Source organism: Pipra filicauda, unplaced genomic scaffold, assembly GCF_003945595.2.
Source record: "Pipra filicauda isolate LSUMZ 115617 unplaced genomic scaffold, ASM394559v2 scaffold30_size5312502_pilon, whole genome shotgun sequence".
NCBI classification, from domain to species: Eukaryota; Metazoa; Chordata; class Aves; order Passeriformes; family Pipridae; genus Pipra; species Pipra filicauda.
In genome coordinates this window covers 234,222-247,333 of record NW_024104432.1, presented here as the reverse complement: position 1 = coordinate 247,333, position 13,112 = coordinate 234,222, and the positions used below count along the sequence as shown (strand labels likewise).

The 13,112-nt window shown below is 37.6% G+C and overlaps 1 protein-coding gene across 1 annotated transcript in view; it reads right to left on the bottom strand.

Moving 5' to 3' along the window:
• Positions 1-4,214: 4,214 nt before the first annotated feature.
• Positions 4,215-13,112, bottom strand: part of LOC113983508 (GTP-binding protein Rit2) — an 86,484-nt gene continuing 77,586 nt past the window's right edge. The window contains exons 4-5 of the mRNA XM_039383437.1: positions 5,456-5,647; positions 4,215-4,346 (exon numbers count right to left, since the gene is read on the bottom strand). Coding sequence (XP_039239371.1) covers positions 4,215-4,346; positions 5,456-5,647 — 324 coding nt within the window. The remainder of the gene's footprint in view (positions 4,347-5,455; positions 5,648-13,112) is intronic.

Here is a 13,112-nt window from a genome sequence, read left to right as displayed (position 1 = left end):
TATTTTTAGAAGCGAGCACTACTTAAGAATGAAAATTTATTAGATTTTATTCATTCAAAAACTGAAGACGAGTGCACAGTTCAGAACTCTAGTCTGTAGTTAGCAGCAGCAATAACAGAATGAATCAGTAAGTTCAGATGCTAAGCTGAAAAGATGTCAGAAACAATTTTGTTAGTTTTCAGCTCACCCAAGCACCACTGTAAAAAGGCCAGAAAAGTAGTTGTCTGGGCTTCCCTCTGTTGTCAGCAGCAAGACAGACATCTTCACAGGCAGATATATCTCATTTTATGATATGTTTCTATCATATGTGATAAATCCTGGTTTTCTGCATGGATTTTATAGGCAATCTGGCCAAACCATTTAATTTAATCACTTTCCAATGTGTATAATTAACACAAATGTATACTGTTCTTTGTCAATAAACAGCAGAGAATGCAGTAAAAAAGTTCAGAAGAAAAAATGAAACCTTTCATTCCTTGTGTAGGCCACTGGCCTGAACAGTGGAAAACAAGTACAGACTCTTCCACCTAAATGTCTTTAAGAGAGAAAATGAAACTGCTGGTGTTACAGTACAGTTACAAATTTCAAAGCAGTTTTAATCCCAAAAGCAAAGAAATTCACCCTGATGGCAAGGTAAGAAATTCAGAATACTGCAATTTCATGATTCATAATATGAGTAAGAGAGCATCTAGTAAACAGTGCTTCATAGTCATGCACTGAAAAATACAAAAATAAAATATAGTATCACATTCAAGTATTTTCAGTGTCTCAACCAGTTACCAGAAGGTACAGACTGACAATGTTTGATACATACTGAGCAGTTATTCACACAAAAGAAACCAAACTAAACCAAGTTAAAAAAAAACCTAAACAAAAACAAAATAACAAACATTAGCTGTCTCAGACTCAACAGATACTTCAAGGTTTGAGGAGCATGAAAATAGAGCAACTGTCAAAATGAGAAATCTAATAGTTGGTAGTCACAGTGTCTGATAACCAGTCAGCTCATCTTGAGCAAATTCCAGAGTAAAACCTCATTGAAGTGAGAATATTCTGTGGCCAACTGGCTCTGATAATGAAAATTTACTGAACCACTCTAATCCTGGTTTGAAAATTATCTTATGGTATAATAAAACTTTAGGAAAAAATCTAATGAAGCCTCTGTAATATACTTGCACTTAAACTAATACATTTTCCATGTCAAATCATAGAATTACAGAACAATTTGGGTTGGAAGGGACCTTAAAGATTGCCTGGTTCCACCCCCTTGCCATGGGCAGGGACACCTTCCACTATCTCAGTTGCTTCAAGCTCCATCCAACCTGGCTGTGGACACTTCCAGGGACTGGGCAATCACAGCTTCTCTGAGCAACCTGTGCCAGGGCCTCCCCACCTTCATAGTAAAGATTTTCTTCCTAACATCTAATCTAAACCTACCCTCTTGCAGTTTGAAGACATTCCCTTTGTCCTGTCACTACAGCTCTGGATGGAAAAGACAGATTTCATGTTGATTTTTTATTTCCTACTGAAGGAGAAGCCTGTAAAGGGAAATGCTTTCAAAAGAGTTTCTGCTGCTCCTCTCAGATTTTTGCTTGAAGTGAATAATACAACTCCTGTGTGAAAGGGTAAACAACTACATAGTTCTTTTCAGGACCAAAACTGTACTGGAAAAACTAACAACTTCAATGACAGGCTTCCCAGAGAGGCCAGTCAGTAAGAAGCATGAGCTGCCCTCCTAACCTCGGACTGAATGGACATCAGCATGTTACCCATAGACATGGACATCAATTGAGCCCACAGCTTATTCCTCTGAGGTCAAACAAAACCGTAGAGGAAAAACTATGGCTATGAGGTTTTCTACACAGGTAGAATTTCCCAAAGGGGTTCTAACATTCACATTAAAATTTTGAAAAAAGCTGCTAGGAAGTATGTTTTACAGCTTAGACCCACAGTCCATTATTCAAAGGAGCTTGTGTAGTTAGTTCCCCTCTGAATTGCTCAATGCAATAAATATATCGCAATGATCCTTAGGAAAAGTCTTATGGATATTTTTTTAAATAATACTTCAATAATGCCACAGGTCCTACTTACAAAATATTTTAATATAAAGCTGCAATTTTAGGATTAGTATGAAATGAGGTCAAATAGGATCAGGTTTTTAAAGTATTTTTTAAAGATGAATGAGTCCTAATTAGATATTTATCTATCATACACGTTTTAAATTTCATTAAGAACCTAGTGTCCATCCGGAGTAAAGTGACAAGGCTTACCTGAAGAGAAAGTATCAGTGGTACTTTCAAACAGCTGGCCCTACATGCTTCTGAAAAACTGATGGTATTAAAAGACATACAAACATTATTAATGTAACAATTTGTTTTAAGAAGGACTACAGACAAACCCATTTCTTAAGATGTTAAAAATCACAGGCATATGTAAAGACTATCACTTCATTGAAACCATCATAAAATAAGAATATTATCTAAAAATAATAAGCTGTTGGTTTTGTTTTTCAGCAGTGTTTCTCCAAAGATATAATTTTAATTGTAGATTAGTTTTGTTCTTGTGGTCCTGTTGATGGATTTTAGGCAAGCAACATACATCATTAACTGTACTGTGTAGGGGATCACATTTCAAACAGAGCTTTGTCTGGCCAAGGTACTAAAGCCTGTCTGATTGTTGCAGAATTGTCATTAAATGGAAATGATGCCTGGGAATATTGAACTTAATGTTATGTTTTTAAATAACATGAATAACATTACAGTTGTTTTAATGAAATCCATAGGAGAAAAATGTCATTAAACAAAGCCACAATACTGGCCCTGGTGCCCTGGTCAAATTCCAGTCTGGCTGATTGTATTCTGACATTTACTATTTTTCAGTTTGAATTTGGTATGTTTGTGAACAATCCTTACTGTTTGTTCATTGATACATTAATGCCTAACATCATCAGCTTTTTGCTGTTTGTCACCCCAGAGTTAGTTAGCTGTCACTCTTGTCCATCCAAATGTCTTTAATGAAGCCATAACTACAGTGCATGACCTTGAAAAGATCCCTTTAAATCTACCTTCCCACAGTTCATTGAGTTACTTAGATATTTCTTAACCTAACAAGTGAGCATGCATGTAACTTATTTCAGTGTTTGTCAAACACACAGCACAGCCTCATGTCCCACTTCTGACAAAATGAGATGACACAGTCTAATACGTGCTTGAAGCTGGGCACAGAGGTGTCCTGCCACACACTGGTGCTTTAGTTGGGTTCAGGAAGGTACTCTGAGCAGTACCTATTCATCACATCCACTTAACCACGATTTGCTTTCAATTGTAATCTCTGAGAACATGACCTAAAACAGATGAACTTTAAGTCCAGGAGAACAACTTATTCACCTCAGCACCAGCTAATTATTGAGACAACAGACCTCGAGTAGAGAAAGTCCAAAGTTAAAAATAAATTCCCAAGGTGTGGACTTCAGAATAAACTGGTTTTTTCTACAGTTCTGCTCGTGTTGGTTCATATCACTAGCTTATGGATACATAGTCATATTCAAGTGCTTTATTCAAATGAGCAGATCTGCTTTGCATTATCTTACTGGTCTTTCACTTAAGAGTCAAAGTCTGAATTGAAGTATATTTGAGAAAGCCCTTCTAACATTGCTGAACTCTGTCGGTCTTAGAGGGCTTATGGGGGAAAATATTTTGAAGACCTAATTCCTGGCTCATTGAAAGGTTTAAAAAATGTAGGACAACAATTTTGAATTTCCTTGTTTAAACATTCAATCAGGAACTTCAGTGGTGATCTCATAAAGCAGCTTTTATTGTGCCTGTCACATCTCACAGTCATAATTTCTAATATCATTCCCAACTTCCCCCCTCCATACCCTTTAATCTTGAATGGTCAAATCCAATCCAGACATTCATGCACACAAATTTTATTGTTCATGAGATCAGACATGATCATCAAGGAGCATGTATAAGCATTTAAATCAGGCATATATACTTTTATATGCACTGACAATGATTAATATACAAAAGTTCAACAAAAAGTAAGGTCAGAAAGAAGTGCTGCCAAATATCAATGAAAGAGTATCTTTATATCACTCAGTGAATAAAGTATTCCAGAAAATCTCATCTATGAGTAGCTGTAGATAACCAGCCGTATCCTATTCCTGGTGGGGTCAGGTGCAGTGTCGTTTTCTCTCAACAGAACAACTGAATCTACATCCCTCCCAGTCTAGTGTATAAGCACAAGGCATTGCTGTTTGAAGCCTCAAGCTGAGCATTAAGCTGCAGCTGGATTGTCGCCATTAGGGTTTTGTCGTAGCCTAATTTAGGGAGGAAGTCAATGATCTGGAAAACAGATGTGAAGTTTTAAATGTACATAATCAGATCTTTAGGACTAATTTCAGGTTTGACGCTGCCTTGGATTTTCTGCCTTCAGGTAGAAGAAAGAAGACAAAGAAATGGGGAGAAGAGTGACAGGATAAGCGGAAAAAAGTAGACAGAATTGTGTGAACACAGACAGATATTAATGAACCTAAACCCACCATTTTATTTAACTGTTACTTATGTCTGCATAGGATTCAGGCATTTGAAAACAATCACAGTGTATATTAGGAGTGTCTTAAGATTTCCACATAGTGAAATATCTTTTTTTTTTTCTTCCTTTTCAAAGTTTCTGCTTAGGATTAAGGATATTTTCCTTTCAATACCAGGTCACAACCAAGCCATTCTAACATGGTCTCTCTCTAACTCACTCCCTTGCACATACACGCATCAATACAAACAGCAAGGCGAGAAGTAGAGAGGGAGAAAAAGGAAAAGGGTGAGCAAAGATTATTAAAGGCATTGAGAGACCCACAGTCATTGCCCTTGTAGTCAAAAAAATATGATGTTCTACGGGTATAGTAGCTGAAATCTTGTATACAAATCAAAGTGACTTCAAGTCCCAGTCTTACCTGAACATTTTAATAACATAGTCACTGCATCTTCAGGCAAAGATAATCTCATATATATTTCTTTATTTTAACTAATTGTGTGGGGTTTTTTTTCAGTTTGAGGTTGATAAGCCTTAATTAATCTAGTATGCTTAGGAAAAAAGAAAATCTTTAATGGCTGGTAACTTCCAAAGAAAATAGGGGATTTTTACCCTAAAGGTCCTGGCTGAAGCTTTTTCTGTGTTGAATACATATATATAACTTCCAACAAAAATTGAAAAACTTTTTCAAGTAAAAACAAAGAAGGTTTGCTTGTGATTTACCAAGGCTACTTTAAGTTCCACAACACATGGATGAAAAGCACAACAAAGACCTTAATTTATTATGAGTCCTAGTTTGCTGGTCTTTGATTAAACCTCACCTTGTATTAATAATTCTCAGTGATACTGTACAACATATGCTACAGAAACCCCTGAGGCAGGCAAGAAAAACCAAACCAAACACAGTGGAGAAGTCACTTACCTGTCTGAACTCTTCAAGATCTATTTTGTTTCCCACCAGCACCACAGGGATGTCATAGGTGTGCCGGACACGATAAATGAGCTCCTTAAACTCAGCAGCTTCTTGGAAGGATTGGCGGTCTGTGATGGAGTAGCAGATAATGAAACCTTCTCCACCTCGCATGTATTGGTCCCTCATGGCTGTGAATTCTGCCTGCAGAATAGGCAGAAAACATATACTAATTTGGCAAACAAAATTATCCATCTGTAAATAACAAACTTGCTGAAAACTTCCACGATTCCCCATGTAATTTCACACTGCTCGTTTTTTACTCTTTTGAATGCTGCTTACTGAAACTTGTGCATCCTTCTTGGTTCATCCACCCCAATAAAAAGGATTTCTCTGAGGACTTTTTTTTTTCCCTTTTCCTATCAAGGGAACTCTACCCTCTAAGAATATGAACTTACTATGCCAGTGCCTATATACAGAAAATACTGCCTCATGTATTACCAGAACCTTCTGCAGTACTGCCAGTACAAAGAGATGATGTGCATTTGAATGAGTATTAACAGGTGTAATAGAAAAGCTGTATTACTATCTAGGGATGAGAGACAGGTACAAATTCCTTATTATGCCCTCAATTCAAAAGCTCAGTATTATCAAAAAATATTCATTGTCTCTCACCGGCTTTGGAATAGTGCCTAGCAAAACAAGGGTACAATCTGCAAAAAGTTCTGCTCTTTTGAAGGCTCTTAGAAGAGCTAGGGGTTTCAGTTCAGTGTGGGATAATGCCATTAAATGACAATGAACAATTTTGAATAGTGAGAGAATTGGTCTAATTTTCTACTCCTGCATTTTTCTCTTTTTATGTGTGTATTTATTGTCACAGCAACACTTCTGGTTACTGGTATGCTTTTTTCAGAAGTACTTAACAACTGCCACATTGTACAAAAATTGAGATTTAGTTTTCAAAAACTAGTCTCAGGAACTGTGGCTTGAGAATATGTTTTAAAGCCAGTTTCTTTCTCAAGTTTGTTTGCTTTTCTTGATCACAGCTCAGAATAACCCAATACCATGGCAACAGTCGGTCAGGATCAGAATCCTCCTGACAGAATCAGTTCTCCAGAGATATTAAGATGCAGGGAGGTCTGATAAAAAAAGAGTACACATATCAACATTGAACCATTTCTATGAGAAGCAGGATGCAATATCAAATCCTGTATTTTTTAGTCTATTGAGAATTTATGCTAGGATTTTTTAAACAGTTTAGGTTACATATATATATCCTCAGTTGTTGCTGAAAATTAAAGGGAAATGGATTGCTTATGTTCCTTTAAAAGTCTCAGCCTTAAATCTCTCTCAATAGTCATTCATGTTGATTGACAATGCTTCCTGTGAATAGACTTTCATGTTGACCATTATCATTTATTTATGGTGTGTCTTTTACCCAAAGGCTTTATATATCATTCAAAATATTTCACCTGCTACAGGAAAAAGTTCATCGAACTAAGCTTTAAAATGGCAGACTAATAGGCAATTTAAGGGTAGGATTCTGCTTTGGGACTTACTCAGAATTTCAAAATCTCTACATTATCATCCCTGGCATCCCAGGAGAGTTTATTAACCACCAAGCTACAGCACAGAGTGGATCAAGTCATACTCTAGCCTACCCTTTTGAAACTGGATCTGCAAACAGTAGGGCAGTGGTGGGGAGAAACACTGCAGAGATCAAATAAAAAGTATTCCTACACTCTATGGTTTGGACGAGACACTGAACGGAGATGTGTCTCTGTTCCCAGGTCTTTCCTTGCCATCTACATTAGACAGCCACTAGAATAATAGACAATGCAATACCAAAGAGTTTCCAAGTTAAGAGCAGGGAGTGTTAATGACAAAACACAGTCATTGACTCCATTCCTTGCTCTCAAATTCCAGGCTTTTATGCCAGAACAAAGTCTCGTTGCAGCCCCCGTCCCTCGTGCCCCTGGTTTTCTCCTCTTTGCGTCAGTCACCCAGAACTGTTCTGCACCAGGAACTGAACTAGACTAGGATCTCTTCAAGCTTAGCAGACAATGGTAACCTTCTGTGAAGTTAACCTTGTGGATTAGGCTCCCGAATTTAGTTGTCTGTGTAGCTGCAGTCAGCTACCTGAGCCCTTGTTATAACAAATGGTGAGCTATTCAATGCAATTAGTGGACTACAGATTGCTTCTGCTGATGAAAAAATAGTTATCTCTTTAGTTGCCTAATTAATTATTTTTTTGTATCTATTATTTATTTTTAGAGCATTGGTAAAACAGAACAGAGACTCTAGTTAAAAGTACATGTTTTCATATGGAACATAAAGCCCAGCCCAGATGACCTGAATTCCTGAATAAGAAATTTCATAAGTCAACCATTGTAGCACTGTATAACTGCTCTGCACAGACTTTTACAGAGAATGAGCTCTGTTTAAGTGAGGTGATCCACCTTTAGGAAGTGCTCAGATCTTTGTACACTCCATTATAGCAGTTTATGGCAAACTGAGAAGGAATTAGGTCACAGGTCCCTGTTTAAGTTACTCACAGTAAGTGACGTTCTGCAGCACGAGCAGTCCCAGGATCACTCCTCAGGGATGCTTAATGGCTTTCCTTGACTGACAGGGGACCCTGGGTTCCTAATTTTACACGTTGAATCATTCCAAAGAGACAAAGTCCTCAGCTTTTAGAGACTGCCACTCTTGAGTCAGAATCATTTACCTACACGTTCTGGTTCATGTCGGGCATAGTTAAGGCTTCAAGGATATGAATGAATTACCTATGCAATTTTTTATTATAGCATATTATTGCTGTTGATATATTAGACTAAACAGACAAAATGCTTTAGTGCCATGTTTGCAGTGATCTATTTTCAGAGGCATTAAGTATTCTGTGCAAACTGGACTGGGGACATCCACTTGGCTTTCCGTTGTTAACTCACCTAGTCATTTCCATTCCAATTTTTTGATGTTGACTTTTACTTCTCAGTTTTTTCCCCTTGGCATGATTGCTCAGTACAGAGTCAAGGACTCCAAGGTCAAACCTAAACAAGCCTTTTATTTGATTTCAAAAGAAGTGGATTTTTTCTTTGTTCATGAGGAACCTCAACATAATAATACATAGCAAGAGAAAGACTTAATATAATATCAACAAACATAATATAACCCTTGCAACACTGTATGCATATTATATACAAGACAAAGGACTAACATGCAACTAAATATTTTTGTTCATTTTTTATTTCAAGTCCTACTCTATATTTCACATTTTTTCCTGTTTCTTTACAGCAAGAAAAAAACAAAACTTAAGTTCACCTGGATTTTGTGAATGTCCAGGGGTAGATAGAGAGAGATCCAAAGGTTTTGCAGATTTTTCAGTGGTTTTATTTTTATATTTTGCCTGGTTCTTTTATAAAATAAACAACAGTGTATCTGTGCAGCTGACACATTAATATCTTCTTTAATTGTTTCCTGATGTACAAGGGACCTTTTAAAAATTATTCAGAAATAATACTGGATATCAATTTCTACTCAATAAGGGAAAAATATGAAACATTCCCAAGTCAGTAAATACCAAAGGGAAGAGAGAGAAGGAAATCACACCCCCTCAAAAGGAAATCAATTCTGAGAATTAAAGTGAAGATTTGTCATGCTTACAGCACTTTGCAGCTTGACATCAGTCTCTAATACTCTCTTGTGTATAATGACTAAGACAACTGAAAAGTGTGGTAAAAACTCTTCTGAAACAAAATCATCATTCTTCTTAGGAGATATGATACTTGAGAACAAGCGTCAAGCCTGGATAGGAACAAAATAAAACTTTTCTAAAAGTTGAAAGAAGTCAACATAACTTTTTACTTTCCTTTTTCCATTGTAATTGGATGCAGCAAAAAACTGTTGCTAATCCTCATAGGACTGTATATGTCTACCTGTTGTTGAAGACTGTTGTCAAGTAAATCTCTCAATGGATAGGTTGCTCCTGAATAGATGTCACATTTGCCTTTCATCAGTTATCAGGCGTCTCCCATGATTTTTCAAAGGTATCAGAGTAGCCTCACAATAACACAGAGCAGCTCCCTCAACATGCTTGGATGTGTCTCATTGTGTTGTGCTGAACTGCACACACACACAGCTTGACTCACTTCACCCTTGTTTATCCCCCTCTACTCAGGGTGCTGTATGTCATTTAAACCTTCCTTGGAGGCACAAAGACCTGGGAGGCGTAAGAGCAGAGCTTGCCTCTCTGTCTGGGCCAGAGAGAGTCTGAAGTGTGTTAGTACTTCTCATGTTCCTCATTCCAGCAGCAGCCCCACATTTTTCCTGGTCTTCATGGAGTTGCCAGTGTACCTATAAGAAACCTATCTCATTGCCTTTTAACTTCTCAAAATGTTCAACTCCAGAAACAATTTGGCTTTCATAATCCGATTCATTCACAGCCAAGAAATACTTCCATACCTATCCTTGGGAAACTGTCCCTGTTTCCACATTTCATTTTTCTGAGTATGCTTTCTTTTTCTAGTAGCTTTTAATATAATAACTTAGAAAGGGAAAACGTCTAACGTCTCTTTTCTCTTCATCATCTTATCCTCTTTTATCCCACCTTTCATAATGAGCAAGAGAAATCTTTTCTCAAAGAGCAATATTGTTAATAAATTTTTAAATTCATACTGCTGTCATGGAAATATAAATAGAACTTGTATGTTGTTTGTTTTTTTTTTTTTCATTAGAGACTTCTTTCCAAATAAGATCAGTATCTTAATGCCTCCAGAAGAGGAAACAAAGACATAGAGCAGCAAAGTCAGACTACACTTAGATACGTAGATCTTTATGAAGACCTAGGTATGGTTTATGGGTTGCTATCAAACATAACAGCCTGGATTTCGTGTTCACCTCAGGACAATTCCACCTTGCTGACTGAAAGACTCTAGGAAAGTGTTTCACAAAGTTCCCCAAAGCCAAGCATTGTTTCTTTACTGTTTCCTAAATATTTCCTCCTGGACAGTGCTGGAGAAAGATTGCTGGACTGGAAAAGGTTTTATTCAACTAGGAATACAAGTTGTTTGGAAGCAATGTCATCCACATCACCATTTTACACCAGTAGAACTGTAAAGTGAAGCCAGTTCTCTCAGACCCCCATGTTATGCATTGCTAATAGAGAACCTTGTCAGCATCTAAAGGATAAAAGAGGGAGAAGAGAAGAACCAAAAAAGAAGAGACAAGACAATGAGCAGAGGGTCAGAATATCTATCCCTTCTTTTTCATTGAGTGGGGATGTGTTTGAGGAGTAAACATGATGCAATGCTCAGAAGTGCAGCGCCTCTCCACACTCCTCAGAAGTGTGGTGCCTAGAAATTTAGAGATGAGGCACCTCGGAAACAAAGGTGTCATGTTTTTCAAACTGCACACACATTCCACATATTTTGATGTCTGTTCTTTTTTTATGATCTTGGCTTGTATATCTGGAAGAGGTCAGAGTCTCCCCAGGGAGGCCAGCCTCACAGTCTGAAGAATGTCACTTTCTATATCTTCTTGTCTTATATTCTGCTTGACTTTAGAACCGGGAATCTGCTAACAGATGTTCTTAATCAAAACTGTCTCCCTGATTACCACAGGGGTCACTCTTATTATGAAGAGTGGGTTTTTTTTTTCAACATTTATAGCAAACGCTTGAGGGGTGGGATATGTTCCTGCAAACAGGCAAGATATTGTTCATCTACGACAATGAACAAACAAAGGTAAAATGAGCAGAAAGGACACAGGAAACTCAGTGGAGGGGGGAAAAAAAAAATCTTCAAACAGTGATAGAAGCAAAAGTAAAGGCAATAAAAGGAATACATGAAACTGCATTGTTCACTTGAAAAAAATCAGAATTTTTTATTTAAATAGGTTGAAAATTTCTTGACTCTCAGGAAAGTTTTTGGCAATGTGGTCAATGATTAATTTTTAGCAGCAAATATTTTTTAAAGCAAAAGTACAGCCCTCCCGTGTCTGTCTCAGTAAATTCTCTTACACAAACAAACATCACAGTTGACTTCACTGGGATTACATATCATCCACCTGGCACTGCTTGTCATATAGTGTGCTTTTCTTTTACCACTTGAAATAGATTTAGCAAAGAAAAGTACACTGGTGAGAAGTGCTGTGATCATTATATGGTTTTCACAAATTTTTTAGTCTTTTTTTGGGGAGGGGGAGGGATAAAAGCAAGTAGTTTTTGAGAGTTTATTTGTAATATCAAGCAGCAACAGATCTGCATCAATTATGTTTCAAATAAGAAAACATCCAAATAGGATGTTAGCTAGATAATATATTTTATAAACACTCTAATACCTGTACTAATCTTGATGCAGAAGATGGGCCTTGTTTCATCTGATTTCTGCCCCTGAAGAGGTAGTCATCTCTTCTACACTATAGAATTATAGATTTATTTAGTATTCAAGTCTCTCTCTCCCTCAATAGAGAGGGATGATTGGATCCAGAGAGTAATTAAGATATGAGGAGTGACTTACTTTCATACATCTCCCACTACCTCAACAGAGACTAAGCACCAATCCCAGCCTCTGAGATCCACAGTATCAGCCACAGCCTCTGCCCAGTCCTATCCTTCATGCATTTGGATGATAACTCTTGTCCTCCTCTTAATTTTAAACATTTCATTTGGCTTCTACAAGGCTGTTTTATTTCCAGTGGAGTTCAAAGGGTCAAGAGAATATAGCACCTAATGCCTACAGCCAACAGAGGATTTTTCCCTTCACAGCACTCAGCAGTGGGAAATGTTGTCCCCCAGCATGGGTTAAGTAACACTAGGCGATAATAAAGATACACTTTTTTCCATCACAGAAGCCAAAGCTCCAAGCCTGCTGCCTTTGCTCTCAGGATTCCAGCCTGCACCAGCTACAGGTACCCAGCAATGACACAACAGAAAACAAGAAAGCACAAAACAATATCAACATCAATTCACACTCTCTTCTTTTTTCTCTCCTATTTCCAGCCTCCCTTTGCAAACAGCCACAACAAAAGGAGTTACCTAGCAAAAGACAGTGAAAAATTTGCAGCAGGTGGTACTTCAGCCACCTGTGCCAGCCTAAACCATCTGCCACATCACTGTGAGGAAGGAAGAGAGCTGAGTAACAGCTCTGACACAGACCAGAGGAAATGCAGGGGCTCTGGCTTAAATATTGGAGGACAGGGATTGATTCTCTCTGTGTTGAGTCTCTACACTACTCTGGTTGTACATCAAATCTCTCTCTCACGACCCTTTTTGCCCGCTGTAGTAATGATCCAGGAGCAGTTCAAAATGGGACTAGTATAAATGAGAATTAGCCCATAAGCCTGAAGTGGAAGTGCATTATTATTACAATCAGTCTCTTGATTAATGATCAGTCAGTGTCTCATGCCTTATAATTACAGGAAAGAATCCTTGCTTCTGTTACAAAACAGCAATATCCCTTTCCTTCTGTGAATTTGTACCAGGGACAAACTACACGTCACTGATGATGGGAACAGTATGAAGATAACAAAAAAGATGTAGTCTATGTTCCGAGCAGACTAATGGCTTCTTGAACCTAATCTGACAGCCTTCCAAGGCAATATTATGAACTCCACACTGTACAAAATCAGTAGCTTTTTCTTAACTCTGTGAATGAACATGTAAAAAGGTAAG